The sequence below is a fragment of the Pseudochaenichthys georgianus genome, chromosome 11 (assembly GCF_902827115.2).
Source record: "Pseudochaenichthys georgianus chromosome 11, fPseGeo1.2, whole genome shotgun sequence".
Classification (NCBI taxonomy): domain Eukaryota; kingdom Metazoa; phylum Chordata; class Actinopteri; order Perciformes; family Channichthyidae; genus Pseudochaenichthys; species Pseudochaenichthys georgianus.
This window is the reverse complement of record NC_047513.1, coordinates 693,275-715,564: the sequence shown is the minus strand read 5'-3', so window position 1 is coordinate 715,564 and position 22,290 is coordinate 693,275. Positions and strand designations below refer to the sequence as shown.

General features: G+C 45.3%; 1 protein-coding gene across 6 annotated transcripts in view; it reads right to left on the bottom strand.

Annotated features, from left to right (window-relative positions):
• The window catches only part of LOC117454727 (death-associated protein kinase 2), a 29,773-nt gene extending 8,120 nt beyond the window's left edge, over nucleotides 1-21,653 (bottom strand). The window contains exons 1-11 of one of the 6 annotated variants that reach the window (XM_071204772.1): nucleotides 21,354-21,653; nucleotides 17,008-17,085; nucleotides 16,734-16,880; nucleotides 15,844-16,065; nucleotides 10,219-10,357; nucleotides 9,992-10,121; nucleotides 9,402-9,450; nucleotides 5,120-5,146; nucleotides 3,583-3,735; nucleotides 1,802-1,847; nucleotides 1,472-1,561 (exon numbers count right to left, since the gene is read on the bottom strand). In XM_071204772.1, the coding sequence (XP_071060873.1) occupies nucleotides 1,472-1,561; nucleotides 1,802-1,847; nucleotides 3,583-3,735; nucleotides 5,120-5,146; nucleotides 9,402-9,450; nucleotides 9,992-10,121; nucleotides 10,219-10,357; nucleotides 15,844-16,065; nucleotides 16,734-16,795 (918 nt within the window). In that variant the 5' untranslated portion in view covers nucleotides 16,796-16,880; nucleotides 17,008-17,085; nucleotides 21,354-21,653. The remainder of the gene's footprint in view (nucleotides 1-1,471; nucleotides 1,562-1,801; nucleotides 1,848-3,582; nucleotides 3,736-5,119; nucleotides 5,147-9,401; nucleotides 9,451-9,991; nucleotides 10,122-10,218; nucleotides 10,358-15,843; nucleotides 16,066-16,733; nucleotides 16,881-17,007; nucleotides 17,086-21,353) is intronic. The other 5 variants (XM_071204775.1, XM_071204774.1, XM_071204773.1 and 2 more) reach the window with 5 other exon arrangements.
• Nucleotides 21,654-22,290: the final 637 nt, after the last annotated feature.

Sequence of the window (22,290 nt, the reverse complement as noted above, 5' to 3'; positions counted from 1 at the left end):
ACATTATGTTTAAACCATACCCTGAAGAAATCAGCGATATTCCCCGGTAAATAATGATTTTATAGCTCTTTTTTATCAAGACCTGTATATTCCGTCTGGCCGCCGCCATGTTTGCCATTTTCAGTAGTCACGTGATGGTCGTGACGTCATCCATGCGTTCACTTTGTCAACACACGGAAACATGGCGGAGTATTTGAGTTCGGACTCGTCAGCAGAGGAACAAGTTTTGACCAATGTGAAGAGATTGGATGGGGGAATTCATCCATACATATCAGTATGACAATACGACACCCTCTGTCCGTAGACCCTCACATCGTACAAGGAAAAACTTCCGAAGAAAACCCACAGTTTAAAGGGAACATGGGAGAAACCTCAGGGAGAGCAGCAGAGGAGGGATCCCTCTCCCAGGACGGACAGACGTGCAATAGATGCCGTGTGTAAATTGAAAAGATAATACATTTGCAACATAGGTAGTCCAAATGTTTGGAAATGCATGTGTGTATAATGGGAAGATGATATAAGATACTATATGTATGCATGTAGTATCACCCTTGCTAGCGATTTCCTCTCTAGTTTAGCATACTCAGCTTCGTTGTCCCTGGCCATAGAACCACGATTTTATGGGGCCGGAAAAAACTGGGGGGAAATACACACTAGCCGGTACTACGCTATATGGAAAGGCCACCAAAAACTGTCCTGGCCTGGACGTTAAAACGGGGCTAGCCGCTGCAATGGAAATGCGCTATAACATACCTTATTCTTACTCCGAGCACTACTTCTGCTCCTCCGTCGCTTCACACTTGCAGAGGGCGATTTCTCTACTGGCCGAACTGGTGTCCTGGTCGGTGATGACACCAGAAAGACCGATGGTACTGCATCTCCATTACGTAATGGTTGTTCCATAAATCCCATGTTATGTTTTATCATCCGGAAATGTGAAATGTTCGCTGCATACATGAGCCCGTGAATCTCTCGGTTCGGGCCGGCCACATTTCGCTAGCCACTGCCTCTGAATGTACTTCTTACGCTTACCTTTTGGCAACAGATGGAACTAAGCATTCCGTGGATTGTTCCTATCAGAATTATGGCAATATTTCGCGATACAGTGAGGCATATTTGAAGAGAGAAACTACAGTAAATAACATGGAGATCAACGTGTCTTCGAAAACCAAACGCATGGATTACGTCACGTCCGGAAAATGGCGGCGCCCACAGTGTTGATGTTATTTCGGTATATAATCAGTTTAAAATCACTGATAATGTCATCGGATTAAAAAAAAAAAAAAGAGAAACTGGCAGAGACTGGTCTGTTTTATCAGATGATAATTATTAAAAAATGAGTGTCATGAGCATACCATTCCTTTAATATCCCTGTTTATAAGGGTTAGGGTTAAGGTGCATCTTATCTTATAATAAATATATTATACTACACTTACAGCCCACGCTGGTTCGGCAACATGTCCTCACTCACCTTCCACTTCCTCCTGGCGTTGAACTTCTTAAAGCTCTTCATATTGATGGAGGATCGATTCCTTTTGGCCACCTGTGTGCGTGTGATGGGCTGCAACAGAGAGCAGTCGTATTCACACACACACACACACACACACACACACACACACACACACACACACACACACACACACACACACACACACACACACACACACACACACACACACACACACACACACACACACACACACACACACACACACACACACACACACACACACACACACACACACACACACACACACACACACACACACACACACACACACACAGTCATGACTCGTAGTACCTTAATCCATGGGTGCAGCAGACACTCCTCTGCCGTCATCCTCTCACTGCAACACACAGAGACAGACGTGGCTCACCAACTGGGGTAACTAACTAGTTAACTAACATGACATATACTTTGTTTATAATTACATGTGCGAGCTAACAGAAAAAGCAGAACACACAACATAATGCATATATGATATTAATATGCATTTGTAATGATAGTTTTACAGGTTCAATGAGTGTGTGAAAGAGTGTTGTTTGTGAGCAACCTCCCCAGAGTGCTCCAGTGGGGATCGTCCACAGAACTGAGTATGTAATGTCTAACAAGTGACATGTCATGTAACGTAACAAAGGTCATCTGTCGGAGCAGATCGCCAAACGTTAAATGATGCTGGACTTTTATCTCCATCGGTGGACTGTCCTCCTCGCTCAAGATGTAGCAGAAACACTATAGAAGCGTTTGGGATGAAGCTCTACGAGGCGGCTCTGCCCAGCACCCTGCCAGATAGAGATGTCATGTGGACATCCTGTGGCTCCAAGGGGTAACTGGCTGGGATGTCTGCATCTCATTTTTCATAAAGGAGAGACATGTATTTAGCTTTAAAGCTGCACTCAGTCACTTGTGTCCTGATATTTAAATACAGAAGATCATTCTGCTCTCCTGAATTAGACGACTCCTTCTCACCAACAGGTGGAGGGAGCAGGTCTTCATTTGGCTGGCCGGATGAACAGAAGCCTAGTGCTGGAAAGTAGCTAGATATATTTAGAGACTATTTATAGATGTCTTCACTTGTTTGAATAGACAGTGGAATCTATAAATGTCCATCTTGCTGCACATCATAGCATCAGTGTCTCCTGCTGCTAACCTGCCCCACCGTGTGCTGCGTGGCTCACGGTCTGCTCTGTCCACAGCTCTGCCTGTATCCCACTGTCTCCCACTGTCTCCCACTGGGAGTCAAACGTGAGCGGTTAGTCAATGTTTTGAATAACCGCTCAAATCACTTCATGATGATGGAAGTGAGTGTATATACCTTTAAATCCCTCAATGGCCTGGCCCCGCCCTCCCTCTCTGAGCTGCTACACCCCCACCCACCTTCTCAGGTCAGCTGATCACCTGCACCCAGCACAAAGTCAAAGCTCAAAGGGGGGCCGTGCTGTCGCTGCTGCAGCCCCTAAACTGTGGACCGCTCTGCCCCCCCGCATTAGCGAGACTTCTTCACTGTCCGTCTTTTAAATGTTCATAAAACCCAACGTCAGCATTCTGCACTTTGTAGATGGTTGCTTTTAAATGGTAGCCTATATTGTTTTTACTTTATGGCTATTATTGTTCTGTTCTTACCTGTATTTGTTTTTGTTTTGTGAACCGTGTGGTTCTGTGTTCAGCACTTTGCTCTGCAGGCTGGAAAGTGCTTTATAAGTACAGCTGGATTGGATTGCGGGTGCTGAGGATTTATAGTGCTGGAAAGCCATTTCTCTTTGTTCTGACTTTGTTTAGTTTAGAGGGCGAGGCTTTCTGTTCAGCCACTGCATCATCATCATCACAGTCATTACAGGTTGTGGTTGCTTAGTAACGAAACAGTTAACCTGCTAGCTGATATGGACTAATGCCTGAAGGTACATCATGAGGTGTGTACATGTTGTGCATCAGTCATCAGACATAGCCTTCAGTATGCAGCCACATTGCACTGGTGCACGTGTGTTTCTGGAATATATGGTAAACTAATGCACACAAGTCTCTTTTGTGTCTCAGAGTGCAACGTTCCCCCCCATGACAGATCGTGTACCTATCCCACACACCTGGGATCCTTCACCAGCAGCTTCTGGATGAAGTCTTTGGCCATGGAGCTGGTCATGCCGAAGTACTGAGCAGCGAACTCGTAGTTCATGACGATGATGTTCCTCAGCGTTTCATCATCAGTGTCCCCTTGGAAGGGTGACAGCCCACTCAGCCTGAGGACAGAGGGCACAGCAGCACTGAGACGGCAGTATGTATCTGCAGGGTGCATGTCTCTGGGATTCACTCCAGATAACAGATCAAAGTGGAAGGGTATCATCAGGCTCGGGGCAACAGGATTACATCATCAGGATGCAATCAAAGTAACTATTCCTTTCCATTACTTAAAAACAGATGTAATCAGATTACTGTAGTTCATAACTATCAGGGTTACAGAGCATGTAGTGATTGTTGTAAAGGCTCAGAAGTTCTCTCTTCTCTGTGAGCTGTACTGCTCTGTAGGCTTTGAGAGGGAGGCTATACGTCTACTGCCTGATCTGCTGCATGGTCTCCACTTTCTTTGCTTCTTTTGTTCTGTTTTTAATTCAGCAGGTGAACCTGTATGTTCATACAACAGTGTGTGTGAGCTTAACTGTGTGTGTTAAACTGAAACGGAGCATTTTCTGTCAGCTGGTTTGAGTCCTGCTTCTTGAAACTGTAGGATGTGCTCGTGAGTTTCACTGTTGGTGTCCAGGCTGCGGTCTGAACCTGCTGAGTGAAAGGAAGGTCTTCCTATGAGATCATTTCTGATCCTAAACATCCTGGTCTCCTCTTTCCTAAGGTCACAGTGTTCCGTTGTCTTACATAATACACTTCAGCAGAAACATCTTATTGATATTTAGTTGCTCTTGTTTGGGTGAGTTGTACTGAGGAACAAGTATCACAGCACCGACGGGTGAAAAATAGTGTTTTGGTAACACGGGGTGTTCAGGTAACACTTAAAGACTTTGTTATGTAACGCAAAGCAGAGTAGGGGGCTAGTACACCCTCCTGAGGGTCCGATTGTGGATGTCATGCGAGCAAAACATGGTGAAAACAATCAGTCTACATGAACAATCGGGACGGACATGTTCGGATTTCCAAAGGGAGGTTCTGTGAATAAATTAAAAATCAAGAACCGAAAGAATTGAACTATTCATATCTTAGACTGCACTGTAACTTTTATCTTTTAATGTTTATTTTATCAGCTTTTCTTTTTAATGACTGATTTAAATGCCTTTGTCTGAATGTCTCATGTTTGTAAAGCACCTTGAAGTGCCTCGCGCTGAAAGGGCTATAGAAATAAACTTGCCTTGTTTTTATTTGCTTTGCATTTGATATTGAGGTAATTCAGAAGTAAAGTAATGTTTTTTAACAGGTAACTAGTACTAGTATTACCTGTACTACTAAATGGAATACATTTCTGAAGTTACCCTCCAAGGATCAACACACACAGTGGCTGAATTCAGAGTATCAGTGAGTCAGCAGATGAGCTGTCAGATCATTAGAAAATCACAATAGCGTGTGTAACGTCTACAAGAAGTGACATGCCCCCCCCCCACAGCAACAATAACAACTTACAGTATGAAGGTAATAACTCCGATGCTCCTGCAGCAGAAAGAAACACAAGACGCACAGTCATACACGCGTCATTAGTGTGTGACAAACAGAGCACAATGCTGCCTTCTCAAAGCGTCACGGACAGACTGCCGACACTGAGATGTTGGACAGCGTACGGAGGCGGACAGGACACATCTCCATTAGGAGAGACGCACTGCAGTTCAGACATTATGCAAATACAAACACACAAATATACCAAAACACAACTGGAGAAACGTGTCCACCGACTTGAAGACGTGCTAAAGAGTGACGCACACAGCTGGAGACCAGGGGACACTAAAGAGTGACGCACACAGCTGGGAGACCAGGGGACACTAAAGAGTGACGCACACAGCTGGGAGACCAGGGGACACTAAAAAGTGATGCACACAGCTGGGAGACCAGGGGACACTAAAAATTGACGCACACAGCTGGGAGACCAGGGGACAGTAAAAAGTGATGCACACAGCTGGGAGACCAGGGGACACTAAAGAGTGATGCACACAGCTGGGAGACCAGGGGACATTAAAGAGTGACGCACACAGCTGGGAGACCAGGGGACACTAAAGAGTGACGCACACAGCTGGAGACCAGGGGACACTAAAGAGTGACGCACACAGCTGGGAGACCAGGGGACACTAAAGAGTGACGCACACAGCTGGGACGGAGCGCTAGGTGACGTTCAGGATTATAAAGCTGAACAACTGTCTCTGTTGTTGGAAACGTAACTAACATTATTGATAGGCTTATTTTAACAAAGTGATCACATGACTCCTTCTGATGTTACTGCAGATCCCCTGTAAGCTAGCTAGCTAACGTAGCTAACCTAGTCATTTCAGATATACTGATGAACACTTTCAGTTAGGAGACGACTAACTCTAGCAGCGTTTGGCTCTAGCAGCGTTTGGCTCTAGCAGCGTTTGGCCCTAGCAGCGTTTAGCCCTAGCAGCGTTTGGCTCTAGCAGCGTTTGGCTCTAGCAGCGTTTAGCCCTAGCAGAGTTTAGCCCTAGCAGCGTTTAGCCCTAGCAGCGTTTGGCTCTAGCAGCGTTTGGCTCTAGCAGCGTTTGGCTCTAGCAGCGTTTAGCTCTAGCAGCGTTTGGCCCTAGCAGCGTTTAGCCCTAGCAGCGTTTGGCTCTAGCAGCGTTTGGCTCTAGCAGCGTTTGGCTCTAGCAGCGTTTAGCCCTAGCAGAGTTCAGCCCTAGCAGCGTTTGGCTCTAGCAGCGTTTGGCTCTAGCAGCGTTTGGCTCTAGCAGCGTTTAGCCCTAGCAGAGTTCAGCCCTAGCAGCGTTTGGCTCTAGCAGCGTTTGGCCCTAACAGCGTTTGGCCCTAGCAGCGTTTGGCCCTAGCAGCGTTTGGCTCTAGCAGCGTTTGGCTCTAGCAGCGTTTGGCTCTAGCAGCGTTTAGCCCTAGCAGCGTTTAGCTCTAGCAGCGTTTAGCTCTAGCAGCGTTTAGCTCTAGCAGCGTTTAGCCCTAGCAGCGTTTGGCCCTAGCAGCGAGCGTTTAGCTCTAGCAGCGTTTAGCCCTAGCAGCGTTTGGCTCTAGCAGCGTTTAGCCCTAGCAGCGTTTGGCTCTAGCAGCGTTTGGCTCTAGCAGCGTTTGGCCCTAGCAGCGTTTGGCCCTAGCAGCGTTTGGCCCTAGCAGCGTTTGGCTCTAGCAGCGTTTGGCTCTAGCAGCGTTTGGCTCTAGCAGCGTTTAGCCCTAGCAGCGTTTGGCTCTAGCAGCGTTTAGCCCTAGCAGCGTTTGGCTCTAGCAGCGTTCAAACAGAGCACAATGCTGCCTTCTCAAAGCGTCACGGACAGACTGCCGACACTGAGATGTTGGACAGCGTACGGAGGCGGACAGGACACATCTCCATTAGGAGAGACGCACTGCAGTTCAGACATTATGCAAATACAAACACACAAATATACCAAAACACAACTGGAGAAACGTGTCCACCGACTTGAAGACGTGCTAAAGAGTGACGCACACAGCTGGAGACCAGGGGACACTAAAGAGTGACGCACACAGCTGGGAGACCAGGGGACACTAAAGAGTGACGCACACAGCTGGGAGACCAGGGGACACTAAAGAGTGACGCACACAGCTGGGAGACCAGGGGACACTAAAAAGTGATGCACACAGCTGGGAGACCAGGGGACACTAAAAATTGACGCACACAGCTGGGAGACCAGGGGACAGTAAAAAGTGATGCACACAGCTGGGAGACCAGGGGACACTAAAGAGTGATGCACACAGCTGGGAGACCAGGGGACATTAAAGAGTGACGCACACAGCTGGGAGACCAGGGGACACTAAAGAGTGACGCACACAGCTGGAGACCAGGGGACACTAAAGAGTGACGCACACAGCTGGGAGACCAGGGGACACTAAAGAGTGACGCACACAGCTGGGACGGAGCGCTAGGTGACGTTCAGGATTATAAAGCTGAACAACTGTCTCTGTTGTTGGAAACGTAACTAACATTATTGATAGGCTTATTTTAACAAAGTGATCACATGACTCCTTCTGATGTTACTGCAGATCCCCTGTAAGCTAGCTAGCTAACGTAGCTAACCTAGTCATTTCAGATATACTGATGAACACTTTCAGTTAGGAGACGACTAACTCTGAGATAGAGACAGTTGTTCAGCTTTATAATGGTGAACGTCAAAGAGTGCTCTGGTTTCCGTTGTGTTTTCAGCTTCTAGCAGCGTTTGGCCCTAGCAGCGTTTAGCCCTAGCAGCGTTTAGCCCTAGCAGCGTTTGGCTCTAGCAGCGTTTGGCCCTAGCAGCGTTTGGCCCTAGCAGCGTTTGGCCCTAGCAGCGTTTAGCTCTAGCAGCGTTTGGCCCTAGCAGCGTTGGGCTCTAGCAGCGTTTGGCTCTAGCAGCGTTTGGCTCTAGCAGCGTTTGGCTCTAGCAGCGTTTGGCCCTAGCAGCGTTTAGCCCTAGCAGCGTTTGGCTCTAGCAGCGTTTGGCTCTAGCAGCGTTTGGCTCTAGCAGCGTTTAGCCCTAGCAGAGTTCAGCCCTAGCAGCGTTTGGCTCTAGCAGCGTTTGGCCCTAACAGCGTTTGGCCCTAGCAGCGTTTGGCCCTAGCAGCGTTTGGCTCTAGCAGCGTTTGGCTCTAGCAGCGTTTGGCTCTAGCAGCGTTTAGCCCTAGCAGCGTTTAGCTCTAGCAGCGTTTAGCTCTAGCAGCGTTTAGCTCTAGCAGCGTTTGGCCCTAGCAGCGAGCGTTTAGCTCTAGCAGCGTTTAGCCCTAGCAGCGTTTGGCTCTAGCAGCGTTTAGCCCTAGCAGCGTTTGGCTCTAGCAGCGTTTGGCTCTAGCAGCGTTTGGCCCTAGCAGCGTTTGGCCCTAGCAGCGTTTGGCCCTAGCAGCGTTTGGCTCTAGCAGCGTTTGGCTCTAGCAGCGTTTGGCTCTAGCAGCGTTTAGCCCTAGCAGCGTTTAGCCCTAGCAGCGTTTAGCTCTAGCAGCGTTTAGCCCTAGCAGCGTTTGGCCCTAGCAGCGAGCGTTTAGCTCTAGCAGCGTTTAGCCCTAGCAGCGTTTGGCTCTAGCAGCGTTTAGCCCTAGCAGCGTTTAGCCCTAGCAGCGTTTGGCTCTAGCAGCGTTTAGCCCTAGCAGCGTTTGGCTCTAGCAGCGTTTGGCTCTAGCAGCGTTTAGCCCTAGCAGCGTTTGGCTCTAGCAGCGTTTAGCCCTAGCAGCGTTTGGCTCTAGCAGCGTTTGGCTCTAGCAGCGTTTAGCCCTAGCAGCGTTTGGCTCTAGCAGCGTTTAGCCCTAGCAGCGTTTGGCTCTAGCAGCGTTTGGCTCTAGCAGCGTTTAGCCCTAGCAGTGTTTAGCTCAAGTTGGTGGGGATGTTTCCCACTTGCATGTGTTTTGGCACACTTGTGTTTTTATATTTGCAATCGTGTGTGCAGCGCGTTTCTCCGAATGTAAATGTTCGAGGCCGCTGTCGGTGTGGGGGGGGCAACAGGGGCGAGTACCCCTGTAACACTGAGCTTTGTCCCCCCTGTGGCCCCCCTACTGAAGAAAAGTCTACGATGATACCATATGTGATAGGGTGGCAGCAAAGGTTGTCCTTACACTTGACATCATAGAATTTAGTTTCAACTAAGTTACCGACACAAACATTGTAAATAAAAAACAATTACCAATCTTGGTATATTGTCAATCAGTAGAGAAGGCCTCGGGACAGGCCCGACATGTCTGACAGAATAAGCTGAAAATAGCCCAACACTTTCTGGAAGCACAGCGTGGGGGGTACAATCATGAGATGTGTAAATGTGCTCACCACATATCTGCTGCTGTGCTCAGAGGCTCACTGGTGATCACCTCGGGGGCTGTGAGAGAGACAGAGCCAGTGATGCTTCTGTATGGCCGTTACAGTCATGCTAACAAAGCATATTCAATTCAATTAAAGTATTAAGCAAGCAGAGAAGAGACGCAGAGATGGAGATGGAGAGATCCCAGGAGCAGTAGCTGAATCAAAGAGGAGCCACTGAACACAAGTGGAAATTCAACCTTAAAAGTGGCATATCTTGTGACAAAATAATATTTCTTCCATTGTTATTAATGTATGTCTTTAAGGACTACCCAATGACTCCCATAATGTAAACAAACAGGGGAAAAATAGAAACATAGAACATGTCCTCATATTTAAGCTTGCATAAAGATCTTGATGTTGGATTTCTTTTGTCTGGCAGTGGTACAAACAATACGGAAAAACACAATAAATGATCAAAATAAGATCAAAAAACCATGAAGTGCACGTACAAAGAAAACAATATGTTGAGATAGTACATCTTGGATGATATTAATGGATGATCTGTACACAGCATTGGAGGAATCTACCAGATCTGAAACAGAACTCTTCCTCCTCACCAATGTACTGCGGGGTGCCGCTGGAGCTCCTGTACTCCTCCCCCGGATGGAAGCGGTGTGCGAGGCCGAAGTCGATGAGCTTGATGTTGGGGTGCGGGGCCACTCTGTCCGACAGCATGATGTTTTCTGGCTGGATGGAGAGAGAAATGATATCACAGCTGTTTGAAACATCATCATCGTCAGCAGCAGCAGCAGCAGCAGCAGCAGCAGTGTCAGTCAGCTGGTACCTTGAGGTCAAAGTGTACGATGTTCTTGCTGTGCATGAAGCCCAGCCCCTTCAGGATCTGCTCCATGAACTCGATAGCCTCGCTCTCCAGCAGGTTCTCCTTTTCAGCGATGAAGTCAAACAGCTCCCCTCCAGTGACGCTGAAAACAGAGCAGTGTCTTACAGTCAGGTGTTTCTCTTATTGGACAAAGCCTGGACAGGACAGGGACAGAGCAGTACGAGACAGCCTTTGGACGAGCCCCCCGTACAGCATACAGGGGAAGACAACGGTAGAGATCGTCCATATAGCGGATTTCTCTGAACATCGTTTCTTTCAGTTGATTCCAATGAGCACAGAGCGCGTTCTTTTTCTGAGCGCACTGCTTTTTTTGAGCTTTGACTTGAAAATATTACACTTTCCAGAAAAGTGCTGGGGAGGCCACAATAGAAATTGGAGGACAAGCTTGTTTTTGGCCGTGTCTTTCAGATGGAGGCCATCATAACTGTAAAGGAAACCTCTGGAGCAAGGACTCGAAACACAATGAGAACACAGGAGAGCTCAACTTGACGGCAGACACTCAGTTTGTTGGAAGTTACGGCCGGAGAAGTGAGAGACATGTTCTGCAGCCACGAAGTGACACAGCTCCGGCATAATTCTGAAGATCTCTCTCATATCCCAAGTATTCATCTAGTTCTAGAAACATAATGAATAAAGAGAGAAAGTGGCAGCCGAGGCTGCATGCCCAAACGTTGTCTCAAGGAGTCGAGTGATTCAAAGGCTGAGGCCTTGGTTCATATCATTCTGAGCAACAACAAAGACCAAAACGCTTCTTTGTCTGAGCAGGTCAGCCGCACTGATCGGTGAAGCTTCCAATTGGTGCTCAAGGTAATAAAGCAAATAGAAAGTAGCCCGTATACACTAGAATTGCATCATTGGGTTTTATTATCTGTCTAACAACAGCGGTGATATGTTGTCTAGATATTGTTGTCATAGATACAAACTTCGCCCATCCAGCACAGAGATCTTGGTGATGCATCCGTCACTTCCTGGGTTGACTTCTGCGATGCTGTCCCCTAGATCCCCAACAAGCACCAGATGATACTAACCCCCCCCATCCTCCTCCAACTGGTTCATACCTGTTGACTACACAAACGTCCTGCTCACCTCCAAAGCCCTCCACAGCCTGCCCCCCCCTCTCACTGCCCTCCTTCAGGATGACTCCCGCCCTGCTGCCTCCGCTAGTGCTAGTCTTTCAGCTGCACTGCGCCCAGACTCTGGAAGCCCCCCCCCACACACCAGACAGTCTGACCTCACCACCACATTAAAATCCACCTCAAAACCATACCCAGCTGCTTCTTAAATGTCATCTGAGTTATATGTTCATATTGCAGATCTGTAACATTTAAAGAGAATTATTCTGCTCAAATGTGTATTTTGTGCCTCGACTGTGGCGTGTATCCATACTTTAATGTTCAAAAAGGCCTTGTGTCTTGAGTGTTACGCAGTGATGTCACTATGTTCCGGAAGTAAGAAGGAGTACTTCTTTTATGCATTGTAAGGGGCCCTTGGGTGTCTTGAAAGGCGCCTCCAAATAAACGTTATTATTATAATTATTTAATATTTAAAAAAGCACAGGGAGCGTTTTTGGAGCGCCTTTCTGTCCGAAAAGACGTGATTGGCTCCAAGGGGTTCGGGTTGTTAGCTTTTGAGATGTGTTTAAGCTCAGTGCCTGAATAAAGGAGAGACATGTATTTAGCTTTAAAGCTGCACTCAGTCACTTGTGTCCTGATATTTAAATACAGAAGATCATTCTGCTCTCCTGAATTAGACGACTCCTTCTCACCAACAGGTGGAGGGAGCAGGTCTTCATTTGGCTGGCCGGATGAACAGAAGCCTAGTGCTGGAAAGTAGCTAGATATATTTAGAGACTATTTATAGATGTCTTCACTTGTTTGAATAGACAGTGGAATCTATAAATGTCCATCTTGCTGCACATCATAGCATCAGTGTCTCCTGCTGCTAACCTGCCCCACCGTGTGCTGCGTGGCTCACGGTCTGATCTGTCCACAGCTCTGCCTGTCTCCCACTGTCTCCCACTGGGAGGACTTACGGTGCTGAAATCTGTCTCTCTTTGTTCTGACTGTTCAGATTAGACAGTGAGGCTTGCTGCAAAATGACTCCAACTTCATCATCATAGTCATTGCAGCATGCAGCTTTTGGTTGCTTAGTAACAACATGAGTGACCTAAAGCAGCTTGGAAACATGGCTCGACTGAAGAGGATGATTAACCATGGAGGGAAAGAAGGATGAACAAGGGAATGAATGATAACACAATGAATGATGTGTGTCTGGAACATGCATCTGCTCGGAGTAAAAGGCGCACACCATTTTAGACAGAGTTGATCTTTATTATTCTTGAGTTGTGATTTATCATCACCTTCAATACTATGGCAGATATGTCACATTTAAAGAGGAATTATCCTGCTCATGTTCAAGTTCATATTCTGCTCTGATTGGGTAGCTGGCCGGCTCTGTTGTGATTGGTCAACCGCTAAGAGATGTCCCGCCCCTTAGCCTAAAATGTGTTGTTGTTAAAATGCTAACCAATAGAAGCAGGAGTGTTACATAGTGATGTCATTATGTTCCGGTAGTAAACACAGGCGTTGCAGGTAGGGCTGTGCATCTTCACTGGTCTCACGATTCGATTACGATTATCCTGTCAACGATTCGATTCGGTTCGATATCACGATGCATCACGATTCATACCAATGCGTTGCATCCTCAATTTTCTATATTACTGCACATGGCTTATTTTTCATCAATGCATACATGCAGTAAATACATATGAACTCTCTTTTTATTATTTAGAAAGTGCTTCAGAAATCAATAACATAAATGTCTTGACATTAATTTATAAACCAAAATAAATGAATTGTATAGGTCTAGCCTCCGTGTGTGAAGTTGTTCCATCCTCAAAAACAAAAAGCTAATGCTTCTGCAGTCGAGCTGCAGCTTCTAGCCGCGGCCTTCTGTTAAGAAAGGACACTGAATGTCCTGAATGTGGCATCACACACAGGACTTGAGTCTGAACACAGCAGACAACAGGAGTATTTACAACAGCATATACAAACAAAAATACTGCATGTGGGTGCACACTCACATTCTCTGTCTTACTGTTACATAAATCCCATGAATGTATGAGATTAAATTAGCTTCATTATATCTCAGTGATTAAGTGAATAACAAAGTTTCTATCGGGTCACTATCAGCCTGTCACTCATTATTTTCAGGGAGGGGGCGGGGCTTGGAGGAACGGAGAGGAGACGGTGATCGCGGAAGCTTTTTTCCTCCTGCCTTCACAAACTTTACACACGTATATATCGTCTGCAAATTGCTAGAGGACATTCATACTCTGCAATCCAAGACTTAATTAAATCCACCAAAAACCTGACATGATTGTAACGCGATTATTTTTGAAAAACATAAATCCCTCCCTGTGTCTCTGAGCCGCAGCGACACGGAGTGATTCGGAGCGGGTCCTGCTGTTGTCGGTTCTGGACTGGTGTTCTTGTGTTGGTGGATAAAGCAGACTGCTCCGTGTTGCTGTGCCGCTGTCACGTCTGTTCCCTGATCTCTGCGTCACCGACCGATTTGATATTAAAGTGACAGAAAAAACGTTATAGTAAAGCCGCGGCCGGAAAATCAGGAAGCAACGTTACTACTCTATAACCGATTATCTTCCGTCACTGCATCGAGACCGAATCGTCCACGTCCGCATCGCAATGCATCGTAAAAACGATTATTTTCAACACCCCTAGTTGCAGGCAGGCAGGGGGGGGGGGGATTTCTTAGCTCAATTTAGATCAGGGCTGTCAAACTCAATGTTGTGGCATTAGCATTATGGTTGCCATCAAAGGACCGTTTGTAAATATCCATATATAAAAATATTATATATATAAAACGTGTGTATTACATATTCACCTCGGCATTGGATTATTATTGTTTTTAGTAATATGTAAATAAATAGCTGCCTCTGAAAGCAGAAGTCTCTGACAAATAGTCAACATTTACAACAATAGTTACATATCACCATGTGTTTTATTCAAATGGGGTAACAACAACACATGTTGTGCATCACACACATACTGTATGTTACAGACACACATGTGTCTGTGTGTTGTTACACAACTCCCATGAATTTAAGTAACCCTCAACATATCTCATTACATATCAACCTTTTTTTGTGTGAATAATAAAGTTCTTAAACCAAGCACGATGTAAGTATTTATCATCTCCAGCTGCACACTAGACCCTCTACCCACAGCCCTTGTCAAATCCAACATCTCTGCTATAAGTCCCCTGATCACCGACGTCATCAACAGCTCCCTTAAGCTGGTCCTGTTCCATCTGCTCTCTGAGGAGATACAGGCTTGGATGCAACAACACTTCCTGCAGCTCCATAGCTCCAAAACAGAGGCCATTTTAGTGAGCACACTAAACCAGGTCCAGTCCTCCCCCATAACCCACATCACCTTTTCTTCAAAACATACCCCTCCCCACATCAGTTACTCGGGATGCTGATCGATCGGTGTATAAAGGCCGATCAGGAGAGCCGATCACATGACGTAAAATACATGACGCTTTTCTCTGTGCGCAGCAAAACAAGCTCGCCCAAATGGCTTCGCCGGTCTAGCAGTATTTTAAGGTGTCCGAAAAAGACAGTAAATGGTGATTTGACCGACATCTGACCTTTGACACCCACATCAAACACCTGTGCAAAGCCTCCTTCACCACCTCAGGAACATTGCAAAGCTCCGTCCCACACTCTCCCTGTCAGATGCTGAACAGCTGGTCCATGCCTTCATCTCCTCAAGGCCCGATTACTGCATCGCTCTCCTCATCGGGACTCCTAGCGGGAGCCTTCAGAAGCTCCAATACGTACAGGACAGTGCCGCTAGGGTCCTGATGAGGGTGAGAAAGTACAACCACATGACACCCGTCCTTCATTCCCTCCACTGGCTTCCTGTCTCATTCCGGATCGAATACAAGATCGCACTACTGACCCATCAGTGCGTCCACGGGAACGCTCCTCCATACCTCAAAGAACTACACACATCACAGACCTCCACAGCAACCTCCGCTCCACAACCGACCATCTGCTTCGTCCCCCCAGGACCAAACTACGCACAATGGGGGATCGGGCAATGAAAGGTGCTTTACAAATACAATTTATTATTATTATCTGAATTCAGCTGTAATATTTTAATGTTATGAGCCAAGACTTTGGAAACACCTTGTCCCAGACCCTGATATGTTCCTATCAGCCTGTCACTCATGATGAGGAGGAGCAGAGGGAGAGCAGACGGTGTTCGCTGAAGTGTTCCTCCTGCTTTACACCTTTACGCGAGAAGACGTTCATTAGCTGAAAGACAGGACGTTACCTGAAGTTACCATCACGCACGTTTTTGAAACTACAATCCATGTGTATTTTGGAATTTGCCGTGGCGATACCCAATGGAGATATTCTGTTTTGTGTCTCCGTGCCGCTGTAACCAAGTTCTGTTCCTTAGGCCTGACTTACCGAAAGCATGTGCCAAACATAACATACGGTTGGCGTCAAACAGAAACACACACACGTGTACTCACAGCTCCAGAACGAGCACCACCTCAGCTCGGCTCTCGAACACATCTTTGAGCGTGACGATGTTGGGGTGTTGGATAGCGTGCAGGATGTCCACCTCCTCCTCCAGCCGGCTCCGGTCCAGGCCCAGGCGGCTGCACGCGTTCTTGCGGATCTTCAAGAATTTGCCTGCCCAGTAAGTCCCGGTGGCCCGCTCATGGACCTTTCGAACCTGAGCGAAATGCCCACTGGAAGGCGTAAAGAGGCAGAGCAGGGTAAACGCCAAGCTTCAGGAGATTAACCTCTGCACACACTATCTTTGAGGCTGGACATGCATCGTAAATCAACAGCTGCATGCCCATCCACATATTTGAACAAGCTAAATCTCTATCCCGGACAACCCCTCCCACCATGCAGACTGGTGAAGACGAGGAGTACGTTCAGCCAGAGACGCATCCCTCCTCGGCACCGCACCAAGCACCTCCAACACTCCTTGTTGCTTCAGCCATTAGGCGGCTCAATAAAGGCCCCCTCATAAAGACGTATACAACCCATGACCTCTCCCTAAAGTACCTTTGGACTTGCACTTCAAAATGGATATGTATATATTTAACATATCCACAAATATACATTGTATATATGTAAACACTTCATTTGAACAAGATGATACAAAATAATGTGCAACCTAGTTAAATAACTAAGTTATTATTATTTGAGAAGAGAGGGTCAAAATGATTTATCTGGAAAGTCGCTAAAAGGATGAATTTAGTTTTTTTAAATGTATAACCAAGCAAAGAGGTCAGCTATTTGTTTGTTCGGGATGTGAATTAAATTGTGGCATTTTAAATCCAATATGTTGGAGTACATTGGAAACAAATCTGTAAAATACTTTTTAAACAGCTCAATATATCCGTACCTTCCCAGAACTTCGCCGATCTCATAGAAGTCTTCCACATTTTCAGGCTTGAAGACGGCCATGTTGCTCTGCTTCACTTCCCCTGCTCCTTTGTCACTCCGCCGCTGCTTATTTAACTGCCAACTTCAAGTCATGGTCCTCCAAACTCTAAAGTTGGAAATAAGTATTAGTAACAGCAACATGTCAAGAAGGACATATAAGCACACATCATACAAGTGCTGCAGGGTATCTGCAATTTCAAGAGCACGTTTTTTAAAGAGGCCCTTTTCCGTACCGTAGTGTGCTCTATAGGTGTGTGTGTGTGCATGGAAATGGTGTTCCCTCCAGAGGAAGTCTCCCGAGCCTGAAACACCTCCACAGAGGATGAGAGCAACATGAATACCTTTCTGAACTTTAAAACATGGGGACATGTCCCAGTAGACATTAAATACTAAATTGAATCTGAAAATGAGAATAATATGTCCTCTAAGTAAAGTTTTTTAAAAATACTTAAAAGTTATAATATACTACATCAACAAACTAGACTATAACACTGTTATAAAGTTGTAATATTCAGTGCAGCTAAGGTGCTGGCGTGTTCAGTAAGAGTGCACTGTGGAGACAATGTAGGTAGGAACTCACCAGGAGCGTGTCCTTCATGAAAAACTGTTCTTTATCATTTACAGGTTTAAAATGTTCACAGTCAATTTCAGCAACAACAGATACAGAGGTAAGGTAGGGTTACAGTCTAAAACACCCCCCCAACAACAACAACAGATCTACATTCAGCATTCTTTCTTTGGTGTACTCTGTACAGAGGAGATTCTCTTCGAAGTCCTTCTCTTATGAAACATGTCACAGATGTTGACTGATAGATGGGCATAGATGGAGTTACGGAGTCTCCTCAGCAGTGAAGGATGTAGAGCAGGGGTGTCCAAACTAGAGCCCGGGCGCCAAATGCGGCCCGCGGACCATTTTGAATGGGCCCTCAGCTAATTAAAAAAGTATAATGGAGTATGGGCCACAAATGAAACTTGTGCTCGTCTTATATTGTACTTCTTAAATATAAATGTAAAAATATATTGCACATGTGTTAATAAGACCACTTTTCAAATAGATTCAGTCAATTAAAGTTGGAAACATTTTCTAACATAGTTGATAAGAAAAAAGCCCAATGACTTATTTACATAACAAGCTTGAAATACACCCTTCATATTTCTCCTCATTATTATCCTCAATCTGAGGCTTCTGTTTTAAGGGATGAGCTGCCAACATCATTTACCCACATCTGATTGATTTAGCTAACCTACAAGTAACTGAACTTATGAGGGAATATACGTCTAGGGAGTGGCCCAGCCCTTTGTATATTTTTCAGTATGTGGCCCTCGGAGAAAAAGGTTTGGACACCCCTGATGTGGAGAAACTAGTTTATGACTACATATGAAACTAAAGTGGCCTAAGGTAACAGATGATGACGTGTAACTCTGGCAGCCATGTTTTCTCTGATCATGGATCATTCCAGCAAGTTGCTTTTGTTGCATGAATTCATTCTCTCTCTTTAATATTTGGGTGCTTTCATATTTCCTTCAGTAGGTTCTTCACCAATATGTCAGTCTATAAAGGCCTTTCTGTGTAAAGGTTTCTGTGACATCCGATCACACATGGGTGTAGCACTTCCTCATTTCAGGTTCGACTGCTAGTCAGCAGAGTTGGGCAAGTTACTTCCAAAATGTAATACATTACTTATTACTGTCTTTTTTAAGTAAGAAGTTATATTACAATATTACTGTCTCTGAAATGTAATGAGTTACACTACTTTTATATTACTTTTGAGTTACTTTCACCAAAATAACTGCAAAATGCTCAAATGTAGTTTAGTGCAGCAACTGTGTAGGCCCTTAAGGCTACTAACAACTTGTATTACAAGGCTTAGTTGAATACTCGATTCTGATTGGTCAATTCCGTTGCTAAGGAGGATCAAGAAAGAGAAAGTAAAAGAGGGTAACGCAGTGTCCACACGGCGGCGTGCGTTGAAGCTTGCCGGTGAGCTTGTCTGAAACTCGACCAACAACCAATCACATGAATCTCCTGCCCCAGACACACAAGCACACGGTTTGATTGGCTAGAGCTTGTACTGGCATATGATTCGATTGGCTGACGCCTCCGTCGAAGTTTCAAAAGTTGAACATTGCTATACTTTTGCAGCGAGCACCGCGAGAAAAGCTACGCTTTGCTCCCACAATGCAGTTTGGTGAAACGTGACGTCACCCCATTCAAAGTGAATGGGCAGAAGCGTTGAAGCGGCGTGTGTAGGGGCCGTGACAGGAACACGGTAAGGGCTCTGCAGTGTTTAAGGACTTGTTAGTGGATCAGAAACTGTGAACAGAGTTGGACAGTGCTGCCGTAAAGTTGTTGTTGTCGCAGTTCCAGCCGTTGGAAGAAATACGATAATTTTAAGTCAATAAAATCATTTCAATTAATATTGGGAGACGATTCCTTAGTGTGTTTAGTATCTGGCCGTGTAATAAGCGGGATAATGTGCAACATAACAACACCCTAAATAAACGCCAGATTAAAATAAAGATGGGGGCTCTTTCCTTTATCTCTGTCCTGCCCCCCAAATCCAAGTTTTCTATCCCACATTTTAATAATAGAATTGTTGCAAACCGTTTCTATCACCATGTAAAAAGTTGTTTTATCCTAACAGTTCCCTCCAGTTCCACACCCTTCCCGATGACACATCACTGAATGATGTTATCACACGGCTCAGCAGGGATGACATCAGCTGTGTGCAACCAACTTCCCCCACTGTTCAACTGCGTGTTGTTCATGAACATACAAGAAATGCAGCTTTTGTTATATAATTCACAGAGATGCAGACAGGCGATGTTTACACTGTAGTTCTATATCAAAATACTTTATGTTACATATAACCGTGTTACATATATCATCGTCGGGTCCCAGTTATGGTCACTTAAGCTTCACAGGAGGGTTCTGATGCATTCTTGACTTGAAGTAGAACTTAAATACAAAGAGCCTTTAGATTCATTCATTTCTGTAAAGTAACCTAGATAAATTGTTATTTTTTGGAATATTTGAGATATGAACTTTTGTCACACAGGTTAAAGACAAGATGCCAAACAGCCAAGCCCCCAGGAAGTGAGCCGGACCTTGTAGCAAAGTGTTGTAGTGGCCAAATGGTAGGATTACAACTTCCTGTCAGTCCTTTACGTCATATGTCCCAAAAATAGTTTTTCCCATTGACTTACATTGGGAAAGAGACGTCTGTAAATCAGCGGATTATTTATTATAATTATGGTCTACGGCCCAGATACGGCTACTTTGGCTCCTGGGAGGCCGGCCAGTCTGGCTTCATGTGCCACTGAGCAACTTTCACAAGAATGAATGCGCGTCCAACGCTGGATCGAGTTCTCTTTAGACATCCATGCAAAGAGCATTGTCCGCCTGGGCTATATGGAGTAATAACTGATGAAAAATATCGATATTTATATTTTAAGATCCGATTAAAATCCACGTTCAAGCATCAGACCTACCCAAAGTGAAGTTTAGCCTCTGCATTTAACCCATTAGGAGCAGTGGGCAGATATTGCATCCAGACCACTTGGGGAGTAGTGTGTGTACCTTAGCTGTGCCAAGGAGGTAAACTCATACCTCTCTATGTACCTGGGCGGTGGTGGCGAAGTCGATAGGGACTTGGCTTGGCAACTGGAAGGTCACCAGTTCAAGTCTACTGACTGAGATACTACTGCCTAATGCATGCAATAATATTCAAGGTTTAACTACTGGTTCTTTCATTAAAAATGTACATACAAATAATACAATTAGAACATGATATCACTTTATTGTATTGCAACCTCCAAAACCAGGGAACACTTGCTACGCCATGTTAAGATATCAAACATGACGATATGTAGTATCTATCAAAAATATTGATTTAATGTCCAGCAATAGAAAGTACTCAGCTAAAACAACCGGAGCCATTTCATAAGGATATATAAGCACGAGTCTGGACAACACAGCTGCTTTACAGATTCTGCTAAAACAGTAGCCTACAACTTCTTCTAAAAAAGTCTATCTGCCATTCCAATTTATGGAAACTACTCCACTGTGTGGAGCCGGTAGCGATATGTCAGGAGCAATGTTGTATACAGTAAGTTGTAGGATTTAGGGAAAACATTTATTCAAACATTAATGTCAACTGAATGCTACAGAAGTATTGTAAATAATAAATACCCCATCTAAGCCCAGCCCACTGGGTCATTTGTAATATCTATAAAAGGGTTTTTCAAGAAAACAAGAAATTAGGAAGGAAATGAAACCACCTAGACAAAACATGTTTTACTTTTAACTTAACGTTGCATATACTCATGTCATAGAGCAGGCTGTGAGAAATATGCCTTAGTTTTAGTGAAGTAATGTCAATGTTTGAATGTGCGTATCTGCTCAGACCCTCTCATTCCCCTGCAGCATTTCTAACCCAACCTGTTGTGACACGTAGGAAAATAACAGCACAGTAAAATAAAGCAAACTTTCTCCTGCCATAGCGACACATGCAGCTCGGGAACAGCTGCTATGTTCCGGTATTTTACACACAGAAAAAAAAACATATTCTTCGCTCACTGATTAATAAATGTAGCAGCAGGCCTCTGAAACGGGACGTACGCACCCAGTGATGCTCGGCTGCGGCTCCATGAACGCTCCTCTCCCGCCACCTGTGTCTCTTCTCTGCCGCTGGAGCTCCTCACCGACGGGGCTCGCGCTGCACTGAGGCTGGAGCTCTGACGGTTGGGGAATGCGGAAGCAAACTGCAGGATCCACAAATTGATGTCGGCCCAATCCCAAACCACGCCCTACACACTACCCCCTCCGTGACGGAGTGAACTCTGTGGAGTGACACCATGGTTGCGTTCCAATAATCCATTTAGTTTAGGAACCTTCCTAACCAAGTGAAATGACCCGGAAGTACGTCAGTGGCAGCCATGATAAGTGCCGTTCCAATAGAGAACCGCAGTGACGCGTCCTAAAACCCGGATGTAAACTTCTTCCGGTTCCTTCGTCAAAAACGCAATGCAATTTCTCCATAGGATTTTGGAAAATAGCTCGAAATAAGGTCTGTGGTTGACACACATTTAAGAGAAGGATCACGTTTTGTTCAGCCGGATAATCTCCACATGTCTCTCCTACTTTTATAATTTTTGAATCATAAATCTAGTCGCCAAAAGCGAAATGCTAACGTTATGCTATAAACGAACTACAAGCCAGTACAGCAGCAGGGTCGCACGACTTCAACGTCACGCCAACTTAAGATCGTTTCAACTGACTTGCACTGAAACTACACTTTGAACACTTTAAATATATTAACATTTTAAACTGTATAGGCCTACCCCGTTTATCTAGGCCCTTTTTGTTTTATGTATAGGCTACATGTCACACTGTGGGAAACGATATTTCTGGATGTATAACACATGTAGAATTTGTTTACAATAAAGCTGACTTTGACTTCCGCGTGCTTGCATATTTTAACAAAGCTTTTCATTTTAGCCACACTGAATTTAAC